The sequence below is a fragment of the Pelobates fuscus genome, chromosome 5 (genome assembly GCF_036172605.1).
Source record: "Pelobates fuscus isolate aPelFus1 chromosome 5, aPelFus1.pri, whole genome shotgun sequence".
In the NCBI taxonomy this organism is placed as follows: domain Eukaryota; kingdom Metazoa; phylum Chordata; class Amphibia; order Anura; family Pelobatidae; genus Pelobates; species Pelobates fuscus.
The window spans coordinates 180423309-180449360 of NC_086321.1; the positions used below are offsets into that span (position 1 = coordinate 180423309).

Here is a 26052-nt window from a genome sequence, read left to right on the forward strand (position 1 = left end):
TTGTTTCCCAAACCCTACATGGCCTCAATTAATGTGACTTGTTTCACCGACTTATTACGGAACCATCCCTCACCCCACTTCGTGCAGATTTTGGTGACGGGATTCACAAAAGGGTTCCATACAGGGATAATTTACATGCCATTTGGCATTGTGGAATGTAAGAACCTACTGTCCGCCCTCGCCAATCCAATAGCGGTCCACAATCTGTTACAGATTGTATTGGATCAAGGTTACCTACTTGGGCCATTCAGTTCCCCACCTTTCTCAGTATGGAGAACTAACCCTACTGGTAAAAGTTCAGCCAAGCAAAGGTTGATTGTCGACCTCGCTGCTCCCCACTCTTCCACGACCCCCAGTCTAAACTCTCTCATTCCTTCAGAGGAATTTTCCCTGCAGTATGCTACTATTGATAACGCCACTGACACAATCATGACAGCAGGGAATGGGGCATGGCTCAGTAAGACGGACATCATTAACGTCTTCAAGCTCCTCCCAATACATCCTTCTTTGCGGCATTTACACATTATTAAATGTCTGTAGATGCCCCACAGTTATTCACTATGACTATTGAGAGTAACTTATTCCCACCTAGTAGCTTGAGAACCACGATCCAGCTATTCCAATACATGGGGGTCCCTGTCTCCCCTAAAAAGACAGAAGGAACCAACACATTGATTAATTTCCTGGGTATCATGCTAGATTCAGTCAATATGCTTGCCAGTTTGCCTAGGGATAAGATTGAGCGCATCCTATCCTGCATCGATCTATATCTCTCTGCTGGATCTTGTAATTGTACAGAATTACATTCTCTACTAGGCTCCCTCACCTTTGCCATGAAAATGATCCCACAGGGCAGGGCTTTCATATCTAGACTACTCAATCTGTTTCCCTGCTGTAGCGGAGAGCTGATATTCCACAGCTATTCTCCACTTAAGATCCCAGTGAGGCTCAGGAACAAGTATTATAAATCCATAGAGTAGTAATTCCAGCAGGTAAAACAATACAGCAATATCCCAACAGCACTCCCAATAACTGGACGACACACAGCATCAGGAGCAGAACTGACAATTTATTCCCACAAACTCCTTTTAAGACATTCTCCCATGCAAGGGAGGGATTTGCAATAATTAAGTCAGTAGCCAATACAGTAAATGTTAACTCCCACACCTCTCCTCCCCTCAGTGTGACACATAATCCCATTAATTGTACTGTACATTTACCCCAAACCAGGATGTACCCCTAAACCTTTACATAGCCTAAATATTAGGGTACCGCCAGGTAGCCCTGATCTGGGTGAAGAATATATCCAAAATTCACCCAGATCGGACCAGGGGTTCGGGAGTTAGATGGAGGGTGAAGTTTGACCGACCGCACACGAGGTGGTATCCGAAAAGGGTTCCATGTGTTTGGGCCCTGCGGTCGGTCTCCGTTTGGCAGTAAAAATACATAGCAATCTTTGCCATCCACGCTTAAATTTACCTGCATTACAGTTCCCTGGTTCGGTACTTTGTTTCTACCGAACGGGAGGTCGGTTGGTTCTTCCATTCGGTAGTTACGGAACTCTGGAGGTCTCAGCGGTGTTCGGTTGTTTGAGTGTCCGATTTGAGTTCCAGACACTCGACGACCAAACACCGCTGAGATTTTTATGCGTAAGATGCCCGCCGCGCGTGGTTCGTATAACGAACAGCGGCCACCCAGGCATTAACAATTAAGCTGCGGTTTGGGAGAAGTGTGAACGCCTAACGAGGCGCACACTTCCCACTGGGGTGGTCTGATGGTTCGGTAGTTTTATTCCCATGAAACTACCGAACCCACATACGAAAATTACACATTTATTACAGATACATACGAATACAACAAAACGAATGCAGTCTTATGTGAAGATACAGGACAGGCTTAATACAATCCACTACACTGCTCCCCCTTGCCCACAAGCCGGCATACACAGTCTGATCCAACACGGATCGGCTTGGGGATGTCCGGGGTGCTCACGGATCATTTCTCCAAATCAGTTTGTCTCGACAACCCGTCAGCGTTTCCATTTTGCTTACCCGGGCGGTACTGAATGTTGAAGTCAAAAGGCTGCAGCGCCAAACTCCAGCGCAGCAGCCTGGCATTGTCCCCAGCCACCCGGTTCAGCCAGACCAACGGGTTGTGATCCATGAGCAGGGAAAAAGCCTGTCCATACAAATACGGCTGCAACTTCTTCAAGGCCCACACCACAGCCAGGCATTCCTTCTCAATGGTGGCGTAGCTTACTTCCCTGGGTAATAACTTGCGACTGATGTAAGCCACGGGATGTTCTCCGCCATCGGCCCCGACTTGGCTCAGTACGTATCGCAGGTGCTGCAATATTTGGTGCTGCAATCCAAACATGTCTGTGTGTACAAGAAAACGTTTAGTTGGATTGGGAGCTGCCAAGACAGGGGCATTAACAAGTGCATTTTTCAGGTGTTGGAATGCCTGCTCACACCCAGGGGTCCAGGTTACCTGGCGGGGAAGGTTTTTACGGGTCAGGTCAGTGAGGGGTTTGGCCAGGGCACTATAATTGGGTACAAACTTCCTATAGTACCCTGCTGTCCCTAGAAATGCTAACACCTGGGTCTTCGTCTTAGGGGTCGGCCACTGGGCTACAGCCTCTATTTTGGCTGGTTCTGGCTTCTGCTTGCCACAGCCCACTCGATGGCCCAGGTACTGTACCTCGGCCATCCCAATGCTACATTTAGCCGGTTTCAATGTCAAACCGGCTTCCCTGATTCTGTCTAGAACCGCTCCTATACGGGCCAAGTGCTCCTGCCAGGTATTGCTAAATATGGCAATATAGTCGAGATATGCGCAGGTGTAGTCCTGGAACCCATCTAGGAGTCGGTCCACCATCCGCTGGAAGGTAGCCGGAGCGTTTTTCATCCCAAACGGCATGACTTTGAATTGGTACAAGCCGAATGGGGTGACAAAGGCGGACTTAGGGATGGCGTCCGTAGCCAATGGAATCTGCCAATACCCCTTACACAGATCAATAGTGGTAAGGTATTGGCCTCTGGCCATCCGGTCTAGCAGCTCATCTATCCTAGGCATCGGGTATGCATCGGATACAGTTTTTTCGTTTAATCTCCTGTAGTCCACGCAAAAACGTAATGCAGGTAAATTTAAGCGTGGATGGCAAAGATTTCTATGTATTTTTACTGCCGAACGGAGACCGACCGCAGGGCCCAAACACATGGAACCCTTTTCGGATACCACCTCGTGTGCGGTCGGTCAAACTTCACCCTCCATCTAACTCCCGAACCCCTGGTCCGATCTGGAGGAATTTTTGATATATTCTTCACCCAGATCATGGCTACCTGGTGGTACCCTAATATTTAGGCTATGTAAAGGTTTAGGGGTACATCTAGGTTTGGGGTAAATGTACAGTACAATTAATGGGATTATGTGTCACACTGAGGGGAGGAGAGGTGTGGGAGTTAACCATTACTGTATTGGCTACTGACTTAATTATTGCAAATCCCTCCCTTGCATGGGAGAATGTCTTAAAAGGAGGTTGTGGGAATAAATCGTCAGTTCTGCTCCTGATGCTGTGGTACGAGGACTACGAGAGAAGCCCAGGGACTATCCAAGGGTTCAATCACTCCCAGCTGGAGCATCTCCTCAATCTCCTTGCGCATATTCTCCCGTACCGCTTCAGGGATGCGGTATGGGGTCTGGCGCATGGGGAGTTGTCCTTGGGTTTCTACTCGGTGGGTAGCCAGAGGGGTGTATCCAGGTACATTAGAAAAGGTCTCCTGCTTCTCTCGCAGTAGTTGTTGTACCTCGATACGCTCCTGTGGACTCAACCGATCCCCCAGTACAACCTCTCCTAAATCTCCAGACAGCTGTCCGTCTCCCAGCAGATCGGGGAGGGGCAGGCTGTCACATTCGTCAGAAGTGGGTGCACAAATAGCTGTCACCTTCTCTGAGCGTTCCTGGTAGGGCTTCATCATGTTCACATGGATCATGCGTCACCCTCCAGTCCCTGCGCAGGGGCCAATTATATAAGTGGTGTCACATCTCTGTTCCACCACTCTATAAGGGCCTTGCCAGGCGGCCTGTAGCTTATCATGTCGGACAGGTTTTAAAATTAAAACTTTCTGCCCAACCTGGAAGCTATGGTCCCTGGCACCCCGATCGTACCATGTGCGCTGGCGCGTCTGAGCTGCCTGTAGGTTCTCCTTTACCATCTTAGTTAGCGCTTCCAGGCGGTCTCGGAGGGCCAACACATATGGTACAATAGGGGTGCTGTCTGCGCTACGGTCTCCCTCCCAATGTTACCCTCCTCCCAAACAACAGTTCAAATGGGGAAAATCCTGTGGATTCCTGCGGCACCTCCCGGTAAGCAAATAGGAGGTGAGGCAGAAATCGTTCCCAGTCTTGGTGCGTCTCAGCGAAGGTTCTGAGCATTTGTTTTAAGGTGCCATTGAACCGTTCGCAGAGCCCATTGGTCTGGGGATGGTAGGGGCCACTAATTATGGGCCTGACTTGACAAAACTTCCAGAGATGTTGGGTGACCTCTGCCGTGAACTGAGTACCCTGATCCGAGATGATCTCCCTGGGTAAACCCATCTGGGAGAAAATCTGCATCAGAGCCTCAGCCACGGTCTCTGCGTGAATGTTGGTCAAGGCTACCGCCTCTGGGTAGCGGGTGGCGTAATCCACTACTGTCAAAATGTACTTTTTGCCAGATGGGCTAGGTTTCCGGAGGGGGCCTATGATGTCCACTGCTATTCTATGGAAAGGTTCTTCAATTATGGGTAGCGGATGTAACTTGGCTTTACGCCGATCCCGCCTCTTCCCTACCCTCAGGCACGTATCGCAGGTGCTGCAATATTTGCGCACCTCCTGGCTAATTCCAGGCCAAAAGAAACTTTGGGTCAGCCGATACCTAGTACGACTGACCCCCAAATGCCCGGATAGCGGAATATCGTGAGCTATCCGGAGCAATTCGGTTCGGTACCTCTGAGGTACTACAAGCTGCCTTACCCAAAGTTTCTTTTGGCCTGGAATTAGCTAGGAGGTGCGCAAATATTGCAGCACCTGCGATAGGTGCCAGAGGGTAGGGAAGAGGGGGGATCGGCGTAAAGCCAAGTTACATCCGCTACCCATAATTGAAGAACCTTTCCATAGAATAGCAGTGGACATCAGTGGGTCTGACCCAGCTACCTGCTTATCAGATTCCCTATACAATAACTGCCTATCCCATACAAATCTTTCCCCCTACGCCCCAGGGTGGTCAGAGGTAACTTTATCTCAATATACCTGTAGGGTAGGGCCAGTGATCACCTCTGCCGCAAATTCATCAGGAGGGGCCCAAGGGACACAGTCTAGGGAAGGGGAAGGATCTCTTACCTGGACCTCTGGCAGTGTGTTGTAGTCCTGGGTGCGGGCCTGTTGCCTGGTGACCACTGGGTGTGCTTCCTCAGTGGTTTGTAGCTCAAATGCAGACGTAAGTTTGCCCAAGTCATTTCCCAATATCACCTCAGCGGGCAATTGCGGCATCAGCCCCACTTCCACATGTCCTGACCCCGCACCCCAATGCAAATGAACCCTGGCTGTATTTAGCCGATACACAGCTCCCCCAGCAACCCTGACAGCCACAGTCTTATTGGTCTTGGCCCTGTCAGAAACCAAGTGACTTTTGACCAAGGTGATGGTGGCTCCCGAGTCTCTGAGCCCCTGCATAGGCTTCCCTTCTAGGTACACGGTTTGCCTATGGTGCTGTCGATTATCCGCCTGTGCCTGCAGTGGGTTGGCTTCATGCAACACTTCTCACTGTTCCACAGACATAACTGGAACTGCAGAGCCATATGTAATTGGTGTCTCGTCCTGGTAATGATGCGCTGCGGCTCTCGGTGGTGGTGGTGGTGGCCCTGGTCGGATCCAGGTGGTGCGGTCTCTAGACTGTGGGCATTCTCACTGGTAGTGTCCCCACTTCTGGCACCGGTGGCAATTCACAGAAGCAGTTGGGTGATATCTCGGCTGCGCTGTGGTAGGTGCTGGTGGAGGGAGTTGTCTCGGTGGCGGGTGAGAGTTAGTGGAGAAAGAGTTTCCCCCTAGCGGTCGCATAGCAGGTTTAACACTCACTACCTTGTTCTGTCGGCGGGCATCTATAAAATCATCTGCCTTTTTAGCTGCTTCTGTGAGAGACGTGGGGTTACGGTCTCTCACCCACTCCTGCAGCTCTGTGGGGATCCCCTCATAAAACTGTTCCAACAGCAGCATTTGTAATAAGTCCTCCATGGACCGTGCCTGGTTTGCCTGTACCCATCCGAGAGCTGCCCTTTGTAACCTGCAAGCCCATTCTGCGTGCGAGTCCTTTTCCGCTTTTTTCAGTTCCCTGAAGCGCCTCCGGTATGCCTCTGGTGTCCTAGCATACCGGGCTAGGATAACTTCTTTCACACGGCTGTAATCCCTGATTTCTGTGTCTGGTATGGTACGGTAGGCTTCAGCCGCCCTCCCTGATAGCCGTCCTGCTAAGATGGGGACCCAATCTTCCCTATGGATGTTATGCAGCGTACACAGTCTCTCAAAGTCTTGGAGGAAGGCATCTATATCTTCCTCCTCTTCTACATACATTTTAAACGCCTGGTATGGGATCTTAGGCTTACCCTCTTGTACCATAGCTACTGCTGGACTTCTTTCTGGCGTTTGCGGTCTCCTTTGCCGCATTACAAACTCTTGCACCTCCGTTATGGTTTTGGAGATGATTTCCGCTGGTGGGTTTTCCCCATAAAATTACAGTCTGAATTGGACTTGTCTTTGGAACTCCTCTTGCTCTGTTCTGTCTGTCTCATTCCTCTGTTCGGTGAACGAACCATCCTCTGTTCGGTATTCTGCCATCACTTCAGCGATAAGTGTTGCCTTTGTTTTGTTGCTGGCTGGAATACCTCTTGCTTCCAGAAGATCTTTCAGTGTGGATCGCTTTAATGTAGAGTAATAAATCTCCATTAATCCTTGTTCCTCCGTGAGTCTGGATCCCAGCGCTGCCAACCAATGTAGCGGAGAGCTGATATTCACAGCTATTCTCCACTTAAGATCCCAGTGAGGCTCAGGAACAAGTATTATAAATCCATAGAGTAGTAATTCTAGCAGGTAAAACAATACAGCAATATCCCAACAGCACTCCCAATAACTGGACGACACACAGCATCAGGAGCAGAACTGACAATTTATTCCCACAACCTCCTTTTAAGACATTCTCCCATGCATGGGAGGGATTTGCAATAATTAAGTCAGTAGCCAATACAGTAATGGTTAACTCCCACACCTCTCCTCCCCTCAGTGTGACACATAATCCCATTAATTGTACTGTACATTTACCCCAAACCTGGATGTACCCCTAAACCTTTACATAGCCTAAATATTAGGGTACCACCAGGTAGCCCTGATCTGGGTGAAGAATATATCCAAAATTCCCCCAGATTGGACCAGGGGTTCGGGAGTTAGATGGAGGGTGAAGTTTGACCGACCACACACGAGTTGGTATCCGAAAAGGGTTCCATGTGTTTGGGCCCTGCGGTCGGTCTCCATTCGGCAGTAAAAATACATAGAAATCTTTGCCATCCACGCTTAAATTTACCTGCATTACAGTTCCCTGGTTCGGTACTTTGTTTCTACCAAACGGGAGGTCGGTTGGTTCTTCCGTTCGGTAGTTACGGAACTCTGGAGGTCTCAGCGGTGTTCGCTTGTTTGAGTGTCCGATTTGAGTTCCAGACACTCGACGACCAAACACCGCTGAGATTTTTATGCGCAAGATGGCCGCCGCACGTGTTTCGTATAACGAACAGCGGCCACCCAGGCATTAACAATTAAGCTGCGATTGGGAACAGTGTGAACGCCTAACGAGGCGCACACTTCCCACTGGGGTGGTCTGATGGTTCGGTAGTTTTATTCCCATGAAACTACCGAACCCACATACGAAAATTACACATTTATTACAGATACATACGAATACAACAAAACGAATGCAGTGAAGATACAGGACAGGCTTAATACAATCCGCAACACCCGCTTTCAGTCTGATATTTCCCGCATTTCATTCCCGCCGGTGCCGGCTACCTCGAATTTACGCATATGGCAGGAATTTCTAATAAGATGGAATTCCCTTTACTTACCTCTGACTCCCTTACTATTTGTACAGATGCAGCGGCCACCTCAGGCTTTGCGGCTATTTTTGGTGATAATTGGCTTTGGGGGGTTTGGCCTATAGAAGTATACAATGTACAAGGTTTTTCTACACTTCTGCCCTGTTCAAGCTCTATCCTATTGTAGTTGCTGCAGTAGCATGGGGAACAGCTTGGTCAGGTCAGGCGGTGAGATGTTTTTCGGACAATTTAGCCACCTGCCATATAATTAACAAAGGTCGTTCTAAATCTCTGATCGTCATGAGCTTTCTGAGTAAATTGACTTGGCTGGCCACTAACTATAATTTCTTCCTGATATGTGTGCATATTCTTGGCATTCAGAATGTAGCAGCTAATTGTTTGTCTCACTCTCAATTTTCAGGAATTCCCCAAAGCGTTACCAACGACAGCCCTGGTGGCTACCGTGGCTCCGTCATGGCAGGACATGACATTGGATTTGGAGATCTCTTAACGCATGGCAGTCTCCTTTCACAATTAGCTTTGTCTGACAATACTAGAAAATCATACGACAGGGCATTCCATATTTATAAAAGATTCTTGTTGGACTTTCAGGTTGTAAATAAACATTCAATGCATTTCTGGGTGTTTTAGCTGCCCACCTGAAGTACCGACATTACGGCAGTTACATTTGGGCTCCGGACATATTACATTCCCTTATCTCTGTCTATCATTTCTACACAAGCATATCTACAGCGGCTCATACTATTGAGCGAGTTACTTTGTATAGCTTATCACATAGTGCTACATAGAGATACTATTCAACGGTAACATTATTGGAATATTATAATGGGGGGAAAATTAACATTTTAGTTGGGCTTTTAAAAACCATTTACCAAATAATAAAGCTACAGATAAGAAAACAATGTCAAAGACATTTCCCCCACATATTCTAGAATCCTTTACATGTATATTATCATATATATGTTTCCAGGGCCGGACTGCCCCACCTGGATATCAGAAAATTTCCCGGTGGGCCGCTGCACCTGGGGCTGGGCTGACAGCCCTTATCATTGCTCAGGCTCCTGTAATCCCGGCCGGCCATGTGTGAGCTGTGTGGCCGCACAGTTCCCCATGGGAGCAGGGGGAGCCAGGCGGCCGGCACAAAGCTTTTATTATCATAAAATAAACAAAACACTATTGCATCGGGTGCGGAGCTTAGTACGCGACGGGGGCGGGGCTTAGTGTACAACAGGGTGGGGCTAAGTGAGCGGGGCAACTGCAGCATGGGAAGCAGGAAGGAGTCCCTGCTTCCCCAACAATCGGTCTCCAGGTTAGAAGCTTTTTACACAGCGTGGGAACGTTCTTTGGAATTTTTCCACACTGTGTAATTTGACTCATAACACTCTGATTGGTGGATTAAGTAACCAATCAGAGAGTTATGAGTCAAATTACACAGCGTGGGAAAATTCCAAAGAACGTTCCCACGCTGTGTAAAATGACACAGAGCACTCTGATTGGTGGATTTCAAACCAACCAATCAGAGTGCTGTGACAGGTAAATGTAGAGACTTACCTGTCAGTCTCTTCATTTACCTGTCAGAGCACTCTGATTGGATGGCTTAAACCCACCAATCAAAGTGCTCTGAGCCTAATTGCAGGGCGAGGCAAGGCTTTATAAGCCTTCCCCCGCCCTGCAGAGCTCAGTCTGCGTGGAGCCCTCGCCGGTTGAACATGGATTATTATTATTTTTTTTTAATTGTGTCGGTTATTATGTTTTTTTATTTGCCCTTTTTTAGAAGAAAGAAAACATCGAATGGTAAGTTTTTTTTTTTACAGGTACTTAGTTAAAGGTCCCCCCCTCATTATTTTTAGGGTGAGGGGGGTAGGTAGGGGGCTATTTTTGTTGGGGGGGGAGGGGGTGACTAGGGGTTTGGGGACCATTTTTTTTAGGTTCCCCACCCGCCACAGTAGGTCCCCCCCATATCATTGAGTATACTTTGAGAACCCCCCCCCCCCCCCCCGCCCGAGCGGTGGGTTGTCAAAGTTTACTCAATAATATGGAATAGGGGACGGACCGAACATCGCATATGTTCGCCCGCTGAACTGTTCGGGACATCTCTAATATATATATATATATATATATATATATATATATATATATATATGTATATATATATATATATATAAAATATCAGATGTCCCTCACTCAATTTTCCGGTCTTGTGCTTGCCTCGGTGCTGCCTCAGCCGTTAATATAAACAAATAGAAAGGAGTGCACTCAAGGTCTTGATAAAAGTCCTTCAAGGACTGAAACGTCGACTTGATCATCTTTGAATGTTTGCACGTTTGCAAAATAAACTGAATTGATTTTTTCTAAGAAGTCCTCTTGAGTGCACTCCTTTCTATTTGTTTATATATATATATAAACACACACTACATAGCACAATGACTTATGGGGCTGGCATAGATTTTTTTTCCAGGGCTGCTTCGTATCCCCAGTGCGACCCTGTATGTTTCCCCATGTATTGTATATGTATGCATATAATATATATGTTGCTTGCAACTTTACCTTTGCATTACCCATACCATACCACCCTCACATTGTAGACATAGACACACACACTAGTACATGCACACATATAAACACTAATACACAAATACATGTGCACAATGGTACATGCTCATTCTCACACACACAACACACTGATGTACAGAGACACAAATATTGACTAATACAGACATACAATCACAATGTGTATTTATCTTGCTCAGTGTATTTCTGAGTGTATCTGGCATTGTCTACCTGTGTATGTGCCTGAAAGTGTGTGTCTGACAGTGAGTATCCTAGTATGTGAAGAGATGTGGAGATTGGGGTGTTACATGGTGAGGGAGGGTAAGCATGACAAGATTAAATTGTTATGTGACAGGGTGAATGTGGCATGGTTGGGGAGCATCACAAGGATGGCGTGTATATTGCATTACTGAAGTGAGTGTGATAGGGCAAGAGAAGGTGAACGTGACAGGATGAAGGGGGTTAATTGACAGGGTGAGTGTGGCAGGGTGATGGTGGTGTGATAGGATTAGAGGTGTTCATTTTAAAGGGTGAGTGTGTCAGGGTTAAGGGTGAGTGTGGCAGGGTTGGGGGTGAGCATGGCACGGTTGGAGGAGGGAGTGTGACAGGAAGAGGAGTGGGTAGTGTGACGATGAAAGAAAAGGTGAGTGTAACAGTAAGGGGTGTTAATTTGAGTGTGGCAGAGTGAGGGGAGGTGAGTGCAGTGTGGTGGGAGGGTGTGTGTGTGACAGGATCAGGAGTGGTTAAAGTAAGTGTGGCAGGGTTAAGGGGTGACAGTGTGTATGGAAGGGTGACTATGTGGGAGTGTGGTGACAGTCTGTGTGAGGAGTGTTGACAGGGTGTGTGGAGGGGGGGTGATAGTGTGTCGAGGGGGGTGACAGCGTGTGTGTGCATGGAGGGGATGACAGTGTGAAATTGGGTGACAAGAGTGTGGAGGTTGGGTGATAGAGTGTAAAAGGGTGACAGGTGGCAGAGTGTGGTAGGGAGGGGGTGAAGATGGCAGAGTAGGGGTGCCAGGTGGCAGTGCGAGGGATGGGGTGAAAGATGGCAGAGTGAGGGAAGGAGGGGGTGGCAGAGTGAGGGAGGGATAGAGTGGTAGGTGGCAGAGAGAGGGAAGGAGGGGTGACATGTGGAAGATTGAGGGAAGGAGGGGGTGACAGTGGGCAGTGTGAGGGAAGGAGGCGGTGACAGGGGGCAGAGTGAGGGGGTGAAAGGGGGCTAAGGGGGGAATGACAGGGGGCAGAGTAAGGAGGTGGCAGGGGCAGAGGGAGGGGGTGGAAGGGGCTGAGTGAGAGGGTGACAGGGGGCTGAGTGAGGGGGTGGCAGGGGGCACAGTGAGGGAAGGAGGGGTGACATTAAGCAGAGTGAGGGAGTAACAGGGGGCTGAGTGAGGGGTGACAGGAGGCTGAGTGAGGGAGTGAAAGGGGGAACAGTGAGGGAAGGAGAGGTTTACAGGGGACTGAGTAAGGGGGTGACAGGGGGCATAGTGAGGGGATGACAGGAACTAAGTGAGGGGTTGACAGGGGCTGAGTGAGGGGTGACAGGAGATAATTGAGGGGTTGACAGGGGGCTGAGCGAGGGGTGACAGGAGGCTGTGTGAGGGAGTGACAGGGGGCTAAGTGAGGGAAGGAGAGGGTGACAGGGGACTAAGTGAGGGATGACAGGGGGCTGAGTGAGAGGGTGACAGGGGGCAGAGTAAGGGGGTGGCAGGGGCAGAGGGGGGTGGCAGGGGCTGAGTGAGAGGGAGACAGGGGGCTGAGTGAGGGGGTGGCAGGGGGCACAGTGAGGGAAGGAGGGGTGACATTAAGCAGAGTGAGGGGGTAACAGGCGGCTGAGTGAGGGGTGACAGGAGGCTGAGTGAGGGAGTGAAAGGGGGAACAGTGAGGGAAGGAGAGGTTTACAGGGGACTGAGTAAGGGGGTGACAGGGGGCAGAGTGAGGGGATGACAGGAGCTAAGTGAGGGGTTGACAGGGGGCTGAGTGAGGGGTGACAGGAGGCTGTGTGAGGGAGTGACAGGGGGCTAAGTGAGGGAAGGAGAGGGTGACAGGGGGCTAAGTGAGGGGGTGACAGGGGGCTAAGTGTGGGCAACAGTGTGGGCAGCAGTACGAATGTGTGTATGTGGGGGTTTCAGTGTGTGTTTGTGAATACAGTATGGCTAGCAATATTTACTAATAGTGTGTATCTGTGTCTATATGAGTGTGTGTACCTGTCATGCTTTTATGAGTTGTCCATTCTGTGGACAACTTATTACCCCTCCCACCGCTCCCTTTACTAACAATAATACTAATAATAATAAAAGAGTGGGCCCTCTTTTATTACAGGCCTACCGCATCGTCGGTTTTGGCACACCACAACTGACTCTTTCATATTTTCTATGTTGGTATCATATGGTATAAGTTATATAAGTTATATACTGTCATTACAGCTTTCTATGACCTGAACACAAATATAATATCTCTCTCTCTCTCTCTCTCTCTCTCTCTCTCTCTCTCTCTCTCTCTCTCTCTCTCTCTCTCTCTCTCTCTCTCTCTCTCTCTCTCTCTCTCTCTCTCTCGTGTAGCTGTATATATGTCTGTGTATGTCTTTGCTTGTGTAGTGTGTGTGTGTGTGTGTGCAGTAGTTTGTGTTTGTAACTATGTGGATAGCAGAATGTGTAGTAGTGTGTGTGTCATGTGTGTAACTGTGTGTGTGTGTGTGTGTGTGTGTGTGTAAGTGTGGGTAACATAATGTGTGTGTAACAGTGTGGGCAGCAGTACGAAAGTGTGTATGTGGGGGTTTCAGTGTGTGTTTGTGAGTACAGTATGGGTTGCAATATTTACTAGTAGTGTATATGTGTGTGTGTGTGTACCTGTCATGCTTTTATGAGTTGACCATTCTGTCCCCAGTCCTGTCCCCTATCCCTCCAGGAGATCGCTGTGTTCAGTCTGAGTGGATGGGACTATGTAAAGATCAGGCTCTATCAGATAGACCACAGTGATGTCAGAGTCCTGTAGCCTCTTTTTCAGTCAGCAAACACCTTGGGCAACAGGTAGGGAGGGTGCTTCTAACAAGCAGTGCAGGCAGCTTCAGGGCCCCCATCAGGCATGCACCTCTATGTAGGCCTTGTTGAAAGAGTTGAGGCTTACCAACTTACCTTTGTTCAATCACTGACTGTATGTAGTATACGTTAAATGTGGTATACATTTTAAGGAACCTTTAATGTGCTCAAAGTATTAGTATAGTGACAGGTATATTGGGAAATATTGCAAAATTATTTTCTGCCAAAGGCACAAACAGCTCGAATTCTCATTCATTGAGAACATCCAATGTAATTATGTATTTAAGAAAGATTCTTACCATCTAAAAATGGAGTCAGAGCAAGCAGGAGTTCCTCTTTGTGATGAAAATCTGTGCTTTGATGGTCCTCAGAAATCAGGCAGTGCAAATCTTTACATTTTTTGCACTTTAAGGAGCCGATATCTGCATGTGAAAGAAAAAAAAAAGGGAACTTGCTTTTGCACATATTAAAGCAAAGAAAGAGGGGCAGATACACTGCAGATGTAAAAGATGAGCAGTAAAGCAAGGATTAAAAACACAGAAGAAAGATTAAAACAACAATGTATAGGAGCTATAAAAGAAATGGCTAGATGAAAGTAAATTTAGGGATTTAAAGATTTACAATGTACCAGTTTTAAAGAGAAAGAGTTTGAGGGTACCAATATAATTTAAAAAAATGTTTTTTAATTATCTTAAAATTATTAATTATTTATTTATTATTAACTATTTAATCATTTCAAAATCTTATTTTTGGAAGAATGGTTTTGGTAATTTTATTGGAATAAATAAAATAGTTTACAAAGACAACAGGTGTTTTATTATGAGTTTATACACACATTGCTTTTTTAAACTATCATTTCCTTCCTTTTATATAGTTTAGGGTCACCTTATACTGTACCTTTGTCTTCATTAGATGTGGTGCACTTTGCTTCGCTGAGGGTATTATTGAAGTGGCCTAGAAAAAGGGACTGAATTATCATCAAGCTTTATATAAAATGTAGGCATTGTAGCATAGACATATGTATATTTATGTATATGTACATGTGCATGTACTAAATACGGGGGTTGATGCACTTTACATAAATTATGCCCATGTTTCATTAATAAATAATGTCTATATAGGATGTTTTTAATATTTTTGAAACGTCACTTTTTAATGTTACTATTTGATATTGCACTTCTGTAGCATAATTTGCACATTACTTCCTTGTTTGCCTATATCGGCAGAAGCACAGTACTTAACTTATGCAAAGTTAATTTATTACTTTATTTTTCTATCTAGACACTTTATCTAGCACTTTTTATACATCGGCATTTGTTTTTACTTTAAAGTATATTACATATCCCCAATTGGACTGTTTTTTATAGTCTAAAATAACCAGTTTTACACAGTTCACATAATAACAAAAGACAGCTTAGTGCATTTTAGCCTGAGATCGGTTCCATAGCAATTATCAACAAGCCTCGCTGCCATAGCAATGTCATCATGTTATTGCGTCACAATTGGGGGTGGAGCCTGCTTGTGCATGCGCACTGGATCAGGTAGGACGCCTGTCACAACACCCTGCACCTGGGGTAAGTCAATAATTTAATTTATTTCACCTATATATACTCATAATGTATGTTGTTGTTATAATTGTGATCCGGAAGAAAGTCCCTAAATGGGACTGAAACGTTGATTTTTCTTTTAACCCCTTAAGGACACATGACATGTGTGACATGTAGTGATGTACCGAACTGTTCGCTGGCGAATAGTTCCTGGCGAACATAGCGTGTTCACGTTCGCCACCGCGGGCGAACACATGGGCGGTTCGATCCACCCCCTATTCGTCATCATTGAGCAAACTTTGACCCTGTGCCTCACGGTCAGCAAACACATTCCAGCAAATCAGCAGCAGACCCTCCCTTCCACACCTCTCTCCCAGCATCCATTTTAGATTCATTCTGAAGCTGCATGCTTAGTGAGAGGAGGGAAAGTGTAGCTGCTGCTGATTAGATAGGGAAATTGATAGCTAGGCTAGGCTGTTCAGTGTCCACTACAATCCTGAAGGACTCATCTGATCTCTGCTGTAAGAACAGCACCCCAAAAAGCCCTTTTTAGGGCTAGAACATCAGTCTGCTTTTTTTGTGTGTAATGTAATTGCAGTTGCCTGCCTGCCAGCTTCTGTGTCAGGCTCACAATGCATACTGTGCCCATTTGCCCAGTGCCACCACTCACTCACTGCTGGTGTCACAATAGCTTAAGCTTGCATTTAAAACAAAAAAACGTTTTTCACTGTAATAGATTGAAGAAGAGCAGTTAGTTGTCTGCCAGCTTGTGTGTCAGGCTCAGTGGATACTGTGCCCATTTGCCCAGTTCCACCACTCATATCTGTTTTCACAATAGCTTATGCTTGACATTTAAAAAGAAAACATTATTTTTCACTGTAATAGATTGAACAGCAAGTAGTTGCCTGCCAGCTTCTGTGTCAGGCTCACAGTGGATACTGTGCCCATTTGCCCAGTCAGTGCCACCACTCATATCTGGTGTCTCTATAGCGTGCTTTTACAAAGCAAAAAAGTTTTCCAGTGTAAGCTAATTGCAGTCAGTGTCCTTAAAGCGGGTGTGTCAGGCCTTCCTTCAGCGTGTGCCCTGCAGACCCCTGCCAGTGTACTTTGACAGTTGCCACTCATATCTGGTGTCTCTATAGCGTGCTTTTACAAAGCAAAAACGTTTTCCAGTGTAAGCTAATAGCAGTCAGTGTCCTTAAAGCGGGTGTGTCAGGCCTTCCTTCAGCGTGTGCCCTGCAGACCCCTGCCAGTGTACTTTGACAGTTGCCACTCATATCTGGTGTCTCTGTAGCGTGCTTTTACAAAGCAAAAACGTTTTCCAGTGTAAGCTAATAGCAGTCAGTGTCCTTAAAGCGGGTGTGTCAGGCCTTCCTTCAGCGTGTGCCCTGCAGACCCCTGCCAGTGTACTTTGACAGTTGCCACTCATATCTGGTGTCTCTATAGCGTGCTTTTACCAAGAAAAAAAGTTTGCCAGTGTAAGCTAATAGAAGTCAGTGTCCTTAAAGCGAGTGTGTCAGGCCTTCCTTCAGCGTGTGCCCTGCAGACCCCTGCCAGTGTACTTTGACAGTTGCCTCTCATATCTGGTGTCTCTGTAGCGTGCTTTTACAAAGCAAAAACGTTTTCCAGTGTAAGCTAATAGCAGTCAGTGTTAGACTGTTCCCCCTACATAGGGTCACTTGGCAGATATGGATTGACACCTGTCCTCAAAGCCCCTGATACACACTGACACAGAGGAGAATAGGGACTGTTCCCCCTATATAGGGTCACTTGGCAGGTATGGATTGACACCTGTCCTCAAAGCCCCTGATACACACTGACAAAGAGCAGAATAGAGACTGTTCCCCGTCCTCAGAGACCATGATACACACTGACACAGAGCAGAATAGAGACCGGGGGTCTAGTAGCGTGGACACCCAGCACAGGTCGTTCTCCTTCAGCCTTTTTATACGAGGGTCCCTCAACAGGCACGACAGCATGAAAGACCCCAATTGCACAAGGTTGGATGCCGAGCTATTCATTTCCCGTTCCTCCTCCTCACACAGAGCAGAATAGGGACTGTTCCCCGTCCTCAAAGCCCCTGATACACACTGACAAAGAGCAGAATAGAGACTGTTACCCGTCCTCAAAGCCCCTGATACACACTGACAAAGAGCAGGATAGAGACTGTTCCCCCTACATAGCGTCACTTGGCAGGTATGGATTGGCACCTGTCCTCAGAGACCATGATACACACTGACACAGAGCAGAATAGAGACTGTTCCCCCTACATTGGGTCACTTGGCAGGTATGGATTGACACCTGTCCTCAAAGCCCCTGATACACACTGACAAAGAGCAGAATAGAGACTGTTCCCCATCCTCAGAGACCATGATACACACTGACAAAGAGCAGAATAGAGACTGTTCCTCGTCCTCAAAGCCCCTGATACACACTGACAAAGAGCAGAATAGAGACTGTTCCCCATCCTCAGAGTCCATGATACACACTGACAAAGAGCAGAATAGAGACTGTTCCCCCTACATAGGGTCACTTGGCAGATATGGATTCACACCTGTCCTCAGAGACCATGATACACACTGACACACAGCAGAATAGGGGTGTGGAATAGCACCTGGGGAGCTGGGGGGGTGCCGTTGATGTGGAGCAAGACGCAGCAGTAGAAGTGGACTCAGCCGAGGAGGTTATGGAAGAGGATGGAGTAGGAGGAGTAGAGGAGGTGGCAGCAGGCCTGCCTGCAAGTCGTGGCGGTGTCACCAACTTCTCTGCAGAACCACGCATTCCATGCTTGGCAGCCATCAGCAGGTTTACCCAATGCGCAGTGTAGGTGATATACCTGCCCTGACCATGCTTTGCAGACCAGGTATCAGTGGTCAGATGGGCCCTTGCCCCAACACTGTGTGCCAGACATGCCATTACTTTCTTTTGCACAATCGAGTACAGGTTGGGGATTGCCTTTTTTGAAAATAAATTTCGGCCGGGTACCTTCCACTGTGGTGTCCCAATAGCTACAAATTTTTTGAACGCCTCAGACTCCACCAGCTTGTATGGTAAAAGCTGGCGGGCCAGGGGGGCGTGTCCTAACTACTGAAGCGAGAAGTCGCCATGCATACGCCAGGCATACCGTACGCAACATGCAGGAGGCAGAGGGAATCCTGGGGCAACTGGGTCTCCCCCCGGACTCGCTACTCACATCGAAGCCTCCAACAAACTCCACGCTCCCTCCATATTGGGGCAACGCGGAGGCTCCAACATTTGTCCCTGGAAACCTAGCCGGGACATCATGCACAACTTGAATGGAAAACGGGACTAACAGGTCAACCCTGCTTACGGAGACTCTCAGGTCATTGATCGTGTCAAGAGGAGGGGAACAACTTCAAAAATAGATTCCTGGCAAATTCTTAAAAAAAACGTGCAAACATGAATCCGGAAAGTACAGAAAGTACAGTGCTTAATCGTATTGGTGTACTAATTTCCAGTATATCTAAAAATGTTTTACATATTTTCTGATTTTAATGGCCATGTGTACCTTTCGTATGGCCATGTGAAACGTTTTACCATTTAGGGCCCGAGTGGGGTCATTTAAACAGATCATACCTCGAGTGCAGAGTGGGTTTAATCCGACTCGTTAATGTTAGTTATTCACTACGCTTAGTAAAAACATAGTTGGCTTAAAGATGTTTTCGATTCAAGTTCTTGTGCCCCACAATTCAAATTAACATTCAAATGACAATTCATAACAGATCACACAAGTGAATAGCCCTGCCAAAGTCGTCTCAGAATTTTTTTGTTATCTAAGAAGAAATAGAAATGCATATCAATGAAAAATGCTGCGGGCTAATAGTTCGGACAAGCCAACTGTCAGACGCTGGACAAGGGGGTGACTTTGTGACATTGGCTTCTTACGCTCAAACATGTCCTTGACAGACACCTGACTGTGGGCAGATGAGCGGGAACTGCTCAAGGCGAGAGACGGAGTGGCAGATGGTTGAGAGGGGGCAAGGAGGACAGCAGTGGTTGACGTGGCTGAAGATGCTGGACCATGAGGAGGATGGCGGCTTTGAGTTTGTGTGCTGCTTGTACTCATGTGTTGATCCCATAGGCGTTTGTGAGGTGCGATCATGTGCCTACGCAAAGCAGTTGTACCTAGGTGGGTGTTGGACTTCCCACGACTCAGTTTCTTTTGGCACAGGTTGCAAATGGCATCGCTGTTGTCAGAGGCAGACACACAAAAAAATGCCACACTGCTGAGCTCTGCAATGACGGCATTCTGGGGGTGGACAAAGCATGCGTTGATTGGCATGCTGTCGGGCTGACCCCGGGTGCCGATGCATGCTGTCTGACTATGCCACTAGCTCCTTGCGACGACCTCCCCCTGCTTCCAACTCGTCTCCTCCTCCTCTCTGTCTCCCCATCTGAACTTCCCCCCTGTTCTTCTTCTCTTCTAGCGGTCACCCACGTGACATCCATGGACACATCATCATCATCAACCGCTTCACTTGTATCTGACAACTCAGCAAAGGAAGCAGCAGCGGGTACAACATCATCATCATCATAAAAACCGTATGCCCATGTGTGTAATGCTGCCTGCCTGAGACATAGACCAGATATGAGTGGCACTGTGCAGTGGCAGAGGTTGGCAGAGTACACGCTGTAGGCCTGACACACCCGCTTGAAGACAACTAACTGCTATTCAATATATAGCAGTGAAAAAAGTTTTTTGGTTTTAAATGCACGCTATTGTGACACCAGATATGAGTGGCAAATTACACTTGCTCAGGTTGGCAGAGCACACGCTGAAGGAAGGCCTGACACACCCGCTTTAAGGACACTGACTGCTATTAGCTTACACTGGAAAACTTTTTTGCTTTGTAAAAGCACGCTACAGAGACACCAGATATGAGTGGCAACTGTCAAAGTACACTGGCAGGGGTCTGCAGGGCACACGCTGAAGGAAGGCCTGACACACCCGCTTTAAGGACACTGACTGCTATTAGCTTACACTGGAAAACTTTTTTGCTTTGTAAAAGCACGCTATAGAGACAACAGATATGAGTGGCAACTGTCAAAGTACACTGGCAGGGGTCTGCAGGGCACACGCTGAAGGCCTCAAACACCCGCTTTAAGGACACTGACTGCTATTAGCTTACACTGGAAAACTTTTTTGCTTTGTAAAAGCACGCTACAGAGACACCAGATATGAGTGGCAACTGTCAAAGTACAGTGGCAGGGGTCTGCAGGGCACATGCTGAAGGAAGGCCTGACGGCTTTAAGGACACTGGCTGCTATTAGCTTACACTGGAAAACCTTTTTGCTTTGTAAAAGCACGCTATAGAGACACCAGATATGAGTGGCAACTGTCAAAGTACACTGGCAGGGGTCTGCAGGGCACACGCTGAAGGAAGGCCTGACACACCCGCTTTAAGGACACTGACTGCTATTAGCTTACACTGGAAAACTTTTTTGCTTTGTAAAAGCACGCTACAGAGACACCAGATATGAGTGGCAACTGTCAAAGTACACTGGCAGGGGTCTGCAGGGCACACGCTGAAGGAAGGCCTGTCACACCCGCTTTAAGGACACTGACTGCTATTAGCTTACACTGGAAAACTTTTTTGCTTTGTAAAAGCACGCTACAGAGACACCAGATATGAGTGGCAACTGTCAAAGTACACTGGCAGGGGTCTGCAGGGCACACGCTGAAGGAAGGCCTGACACACCCGCTTTAAGGACACTGACTGCTATTAGCTTACACTGGAAAACTTTTTTGCTTTGTAAAAGCACGCTACAGAGACACCAGATATGAGTGGCAACTGTCAAAGTACACTGGCAGGGGTCTGCAGGGCACACGCTGAAGGAAGGCCTGACACACCCGCTTTAAGGACACTGACTGCTATTAGCTTACACTAGAAATCTTTTTTGCTTTGTAAAAGCACGCTACAGAGACACCAGATATGAGTGGCAACTGTCAAAGTACACTGGCAGGGCACACGCTGAAGGAAGGCCTGACACACCCGCTTTAAGGACACTGACTGCTATTAGCTTACACTGGAAATCTTTTTTTCTTGGTAAAAGCACGCTATAAAGACACCAGATATGAGTGCCAACTGTCAAAGTACACTGGCAGGGGTCTGCAGGGCACACGCTGAAGGAAGGCCTGACACACCTGCTTTAAGGACACTGACTGCTATTAGCTTACACTGGAAAACTTTTTTGCTTTGTAAAAGCACGCTATAGAGACACCGGATATGAGTGGCAACTGTCAAAGTATACTGGCAGGGGTCTGCAGGGCACACGCTGAAGGCCTCAAACACCCGCTTTAAGGACACTGACTGCTATTAGCTTACACTGGAAAACGTTTTTGCTTTGTAAAAGCACGCTACAGAGACACCAGATATGAGTGGCAACTGTCAAAGTACTCTGGCAGGGGTCTGCCTGATGCAGCCGCTTTAAGGACATTGACTGCTATTAGCTTACACTGGAAAACTTTTTTGCTTTGTAAAAGCACGCTACAGAGACACCAGATATGAGTGGCAACTGTCAAAGTACACTGGCAGGCAACTGCAGGGCACACGCTGAAGGAAGGCCTGACACACCCGCTTTAAGGACACTGACTGCTATTAGCTTACACTGGAAAACTTTTTTTCTTGGTAAAAGCACGCTATTGAGACACCAGATATGATTGGCAACTGTCAAAGTACACTGGCAGGGGTCTGCAGGGCACACGCTGACGTAAGGCCTGACACACCCGCTTTAAGGAGACTGACTGCTATTAGCTTACACTGGAAAACGTTTTTGCTTTGTAAAAGCACGCTACAGAGACACCAGATATGAGTGGCAACTGTCAAAGTACACTGGCAGGGGTCTGCAGGGCACACGCTGAAGGAAGGCCTGACACACCCGCTTTAAGGACACTGATTGCTATTAGCTTACACTGGAAAACTTTTTTGCTTTGTAAAAGCACGCTATAGAGACACCAGATATGAGTGGCAACTGACAAAGTACACTGGCAGGGTGTCAGGGTACCTGAGGTCTCTACCTCCGAGAGAGGTAGAGACTTAGTCGTTCATCCATCCGGACGGCCTGATTTCCCTCTTCCTCGCGGTCCATCCGGTCATGCAAAGCCGGCCGCGAGGGAGTGACTCCCTTTTATAGCATGACGCCCGGAGGTCGACGTCAGGACGTCAACCCGGAACGACCTGTCACTCAATTGGTTCAGGACCAATCAGGACTCGTCGGAGGTGTGTATACTTATCTGAACAGGGCATTTAACAGTGCTTCTTTCATTAGCTCATTGCCCTGTCGTGGTTCTAGCTTGTTCTAGTCACTCAGTGCTCGTGTTTTCTTGTTATCCCTTTTGGTTTTGATTCGGCTTGTCTATCGCTTACCTGTCTTCTGTTACCCTCGACCTCGGCTTGTCTTTGACTATTCTCTACTGTACTACTTACGTTAGTCCGGCCATTCTAAGGTCCGGTATACGTATCTGGCTACTGTTTGTACTCTGCGTGTTGGATCCCTGTCCCGATCCTGACACAGGGGTCTGCAGGGCACACGCTGAAGGAAGGCCTGATACACCCGCTTTAAGGACACTGACTGCTATTAGCTTATACTGGAAAACTTTTTTGCTTTGTAAAAGAACGCTACAGAGACACCAGATATGAGTGGCAACTGTCAAAGTACACTGGCAGGGGTCTGCAGGGCACACGCTGAAGGAAGGCCTGACACACCCGCTTTAAGGACACTGACTGCTATTAGCTTACACTGGAAATCTTTTTTTCTTTGTAAAAGCACGCTATAGAGACACCAGATATGAGTGCCAACTGTCAAAGTACACTGGCAGGGGTCTGCAGGGCACACGCTGAAGGAAGGCCTGACACACCCGCTTTAAGGACACTGACTGCTATTAGCTTACACTGGAAAACTTTTTTGCTTTGTAAAAGCACGCTACAGAGACACCAGATATGAGTGGCAACTGTCAAAGTACACTGGCAGGGGTCTGCAGGGCACACGCTGAAGGAAGGCCTGACACACCCGCTTTAAGGACACTGACTGCTATTAGCTTATACTGGAAAACTTTTTTGCTTTGTAAAAGAACGCTACAGAGACACCAGATATGAGTGGCAACTGTCAAAGTACACTGGCAGGGGTCTGCAGGGCACACGCTGAAGGAAGGCCTGACACACCCGCTTTAAGGACACTGACTGCTATTAGCTTACACTGGAAAACTTTTTTGCTTTGTAAAAGCACGCTATAGAGACACCAGATATGAGTGGCAACTGTCAAAGTATACTGGCAGGGGTCTGCAGGGCACACGCTGAAGGCCTCAAACACCCGCTTTAAGGACACTGACTGCTATTAGCTTACACTGGAAAACTTTTTTGCTTTGTAAAAGCACGCTACAGAGACACCAGATATGAGTGGCAACTGTCAAAGTACACTGGCAGGGGTCTGCCTGACGCAGCCGCTTTAAGGACATTGACTGCTATTAGCTTACACTGGAAAACTTTTTTGCTTTGTAAAAGCACGCTACAGAGACACCAGATATGAGTGGCAACTGTCAAAGTACAGTGGCAGGGGTCTGCAGGGCACACGCTGAAGGAAGGCCTGACTGCTTTAAGGACACTGGCTGCTATTAGCTTACACTGGAAAACCTTTTTGCTTTGTAAAAGCACGCTATAGAGACACCAGATATGAGTGGCAACTGTCAAAGTACACTGGCAGGGGTCTGCAGGGCACACGCTGAAGGAAGGCCTGACACACCCGCTTTAAGGACACTGACTGCTATTAACTTACACTGTAAAAATGTTTTGCTTTGTAAAAGCACGCTACAGAGACACCAAATATGAGTGGCAACTGTCAAAGTACACTGGCAGGGGTCTGCAGGGCACACGCTGAAGGAAGGCCTGACACACCCGCTTTAAGGAGACTGACTGCTATTAGCTTACACTGGAATACTTTTTTTCTTGGTAAAAGCACGCTATAGAGACACCAGATATGAGTGGCAACTGTCAAAGTACACTGGCAGGGGTCTGCAGGGCACACGCTGAAGGAAGGCCTGACACACCTGCTTTAAGGTCACTGACTGCTATTAGCTTATACTGGAAAACATTTTTGCTTTGTAAAAGCACGCTATAGAGACACCAAATATGAGTGGTGGCACTTACTGGGCAAATGGGCACAGTATCCTCTGTGAGCCTGACACAGAAGCTGGCAGGCAACTAACTGCTATTCAATCTATTTCAGTGAAAAAAAAAATGTAAAATGTCAAGCATAAGCTATTGTGAAAACAGATATGAGTGGTGGAACTGAGCAAATGGGCACAGTATCCACTGAGCCTGACACAGAAGCTGGCAGACAACTAACTGCTCTTCTTCAATCTATTACAGTGAAAAACTTTTTTTGGTTTTAAATGCAAGCCTGAGCTATTGTGACACCAGCAGTGAGTGAGTGGTGGCACTGGGCAAATGAGCACAGTATGCACTGTGAGCCTGACACAGAAGCTGGCAGGCAACTGCAATTACATTACACAAAAAAAAAAAAGCAGACTGATGTTCTAGCCCTAAAAAGGGCTTTTTGGGGTGCTGTTCTTACAGCAGAGATCAGATGAGTCCTTCAGGATTGTAGTGGACACTGAATACCCTAGCCTAGCTATCAATTTCCCTATCTAATCGGCAGCAGCTACACTTTCCCTCCTCTCACTTAGCATGCAGCTTCAGAATGAATCTAAAATGGATGCTGGGAGGGAGGTGGGAGGGTGTGGAAGGGAGGGTCTGCTGCTGATTTGCTGGAATGTGTCTGCTGACCGTGAGGCACAGGGTCAAAGTTTGCTCAATGATGACGAATAGGGGGCGGATTGAACCGCCCATGTGTTCGCCCGCGGCGGCAAACGCGAACACGCTATGTTCGCCCGGAACTATTCGCCAGCGAACAGTTCGGTACATCACTACCTGTTGTTTATACAGCATGGCCATTACAAAGGTGCTTGATTAGAAATAGTTTTTTTGGACCTGTACCATAATATATATGTGTATCTAATCTAATGGTTTAATGTATACTATATAAGATTACACTAGTATGGTTATGACTGTATATCTCAGAATGTTTGTGTGTATATATATGTGAATATATATTGTTATTAAGTGTATGATGTTAGTTATATATGTTTTTAATCCATATGTTTCTATACTGGGTTATATAACTATAATACAAATCACTAGTGATTAATTGATATGTTTTTATGAATGCACTTTGGAATTAGTTTGATTATCACTACTGGCACTCTATTATATTGGCACATGTCACTTTTCATTATCTTGATATGGATCAGTACTTATTCACCTCTTTATTGATATAGACCTCTTCCAGAGGCCTGTCACTTTAACAATGCACTTTATAGTATCTATGTATAATTAGCAGATTGCAATACTTTAACTGCTCACAATAATAGGCACATCACATCATTCTATATTTGACACTCCATCCCTTCTTTGATCTTATTCACCTATTCACTGTATGTTTGTTCCTTTTTATTTCCATAGCAACGCTTTGTTTACCCGCGTCGCTATGGTAACGGACGGACCGCCATCACGTCATCACGTCACTAAGGGGGCGGAGCTTGGTTGCACATGCGCACGGAACACGGCTGGACGCCGGTTAGATGGCGTTTTTCACCTGGGGGTAAGCCAATTTAGTTAATAATGTTATGGATAAATGTAATGTATGTTTGCCATATGTTTTTTACTTGATCCTGATGAAAGTCCTCTATGGAGGACTGAAATGTTGA

General features: G+C 47.1%; 1 protein-coding gene across 1 annotated transcript in view; it reads right to left on the reverse strand.

Annotated features, from left to right (window-relative positions):
* LOC134611179 (cytosolic phospholipase A2 gamma-like) overlaps nucleotides 1-26052 on the reverse strand; it is a 122913-nt gene that overhangs the window by 60184 nt on the left and 36677 nt on the right. The window contains exons 6-7 of the mRNA XM_063454803.1: nucleotides 14620-14676; nucleotides 14022-14144 (exon numbers count right to left, since the gene is read on the reverse strand). Of these exons, the coding sequence (XP_063310873.1) occupies nucleotides 14022-14144; nucleotides 14620-14676 (180 nt within the window). The remainder of the gene's footprint in view (nucleotides 1-14021; nucleotides 14145-14619; nucleotides 14677-26052) is intronic.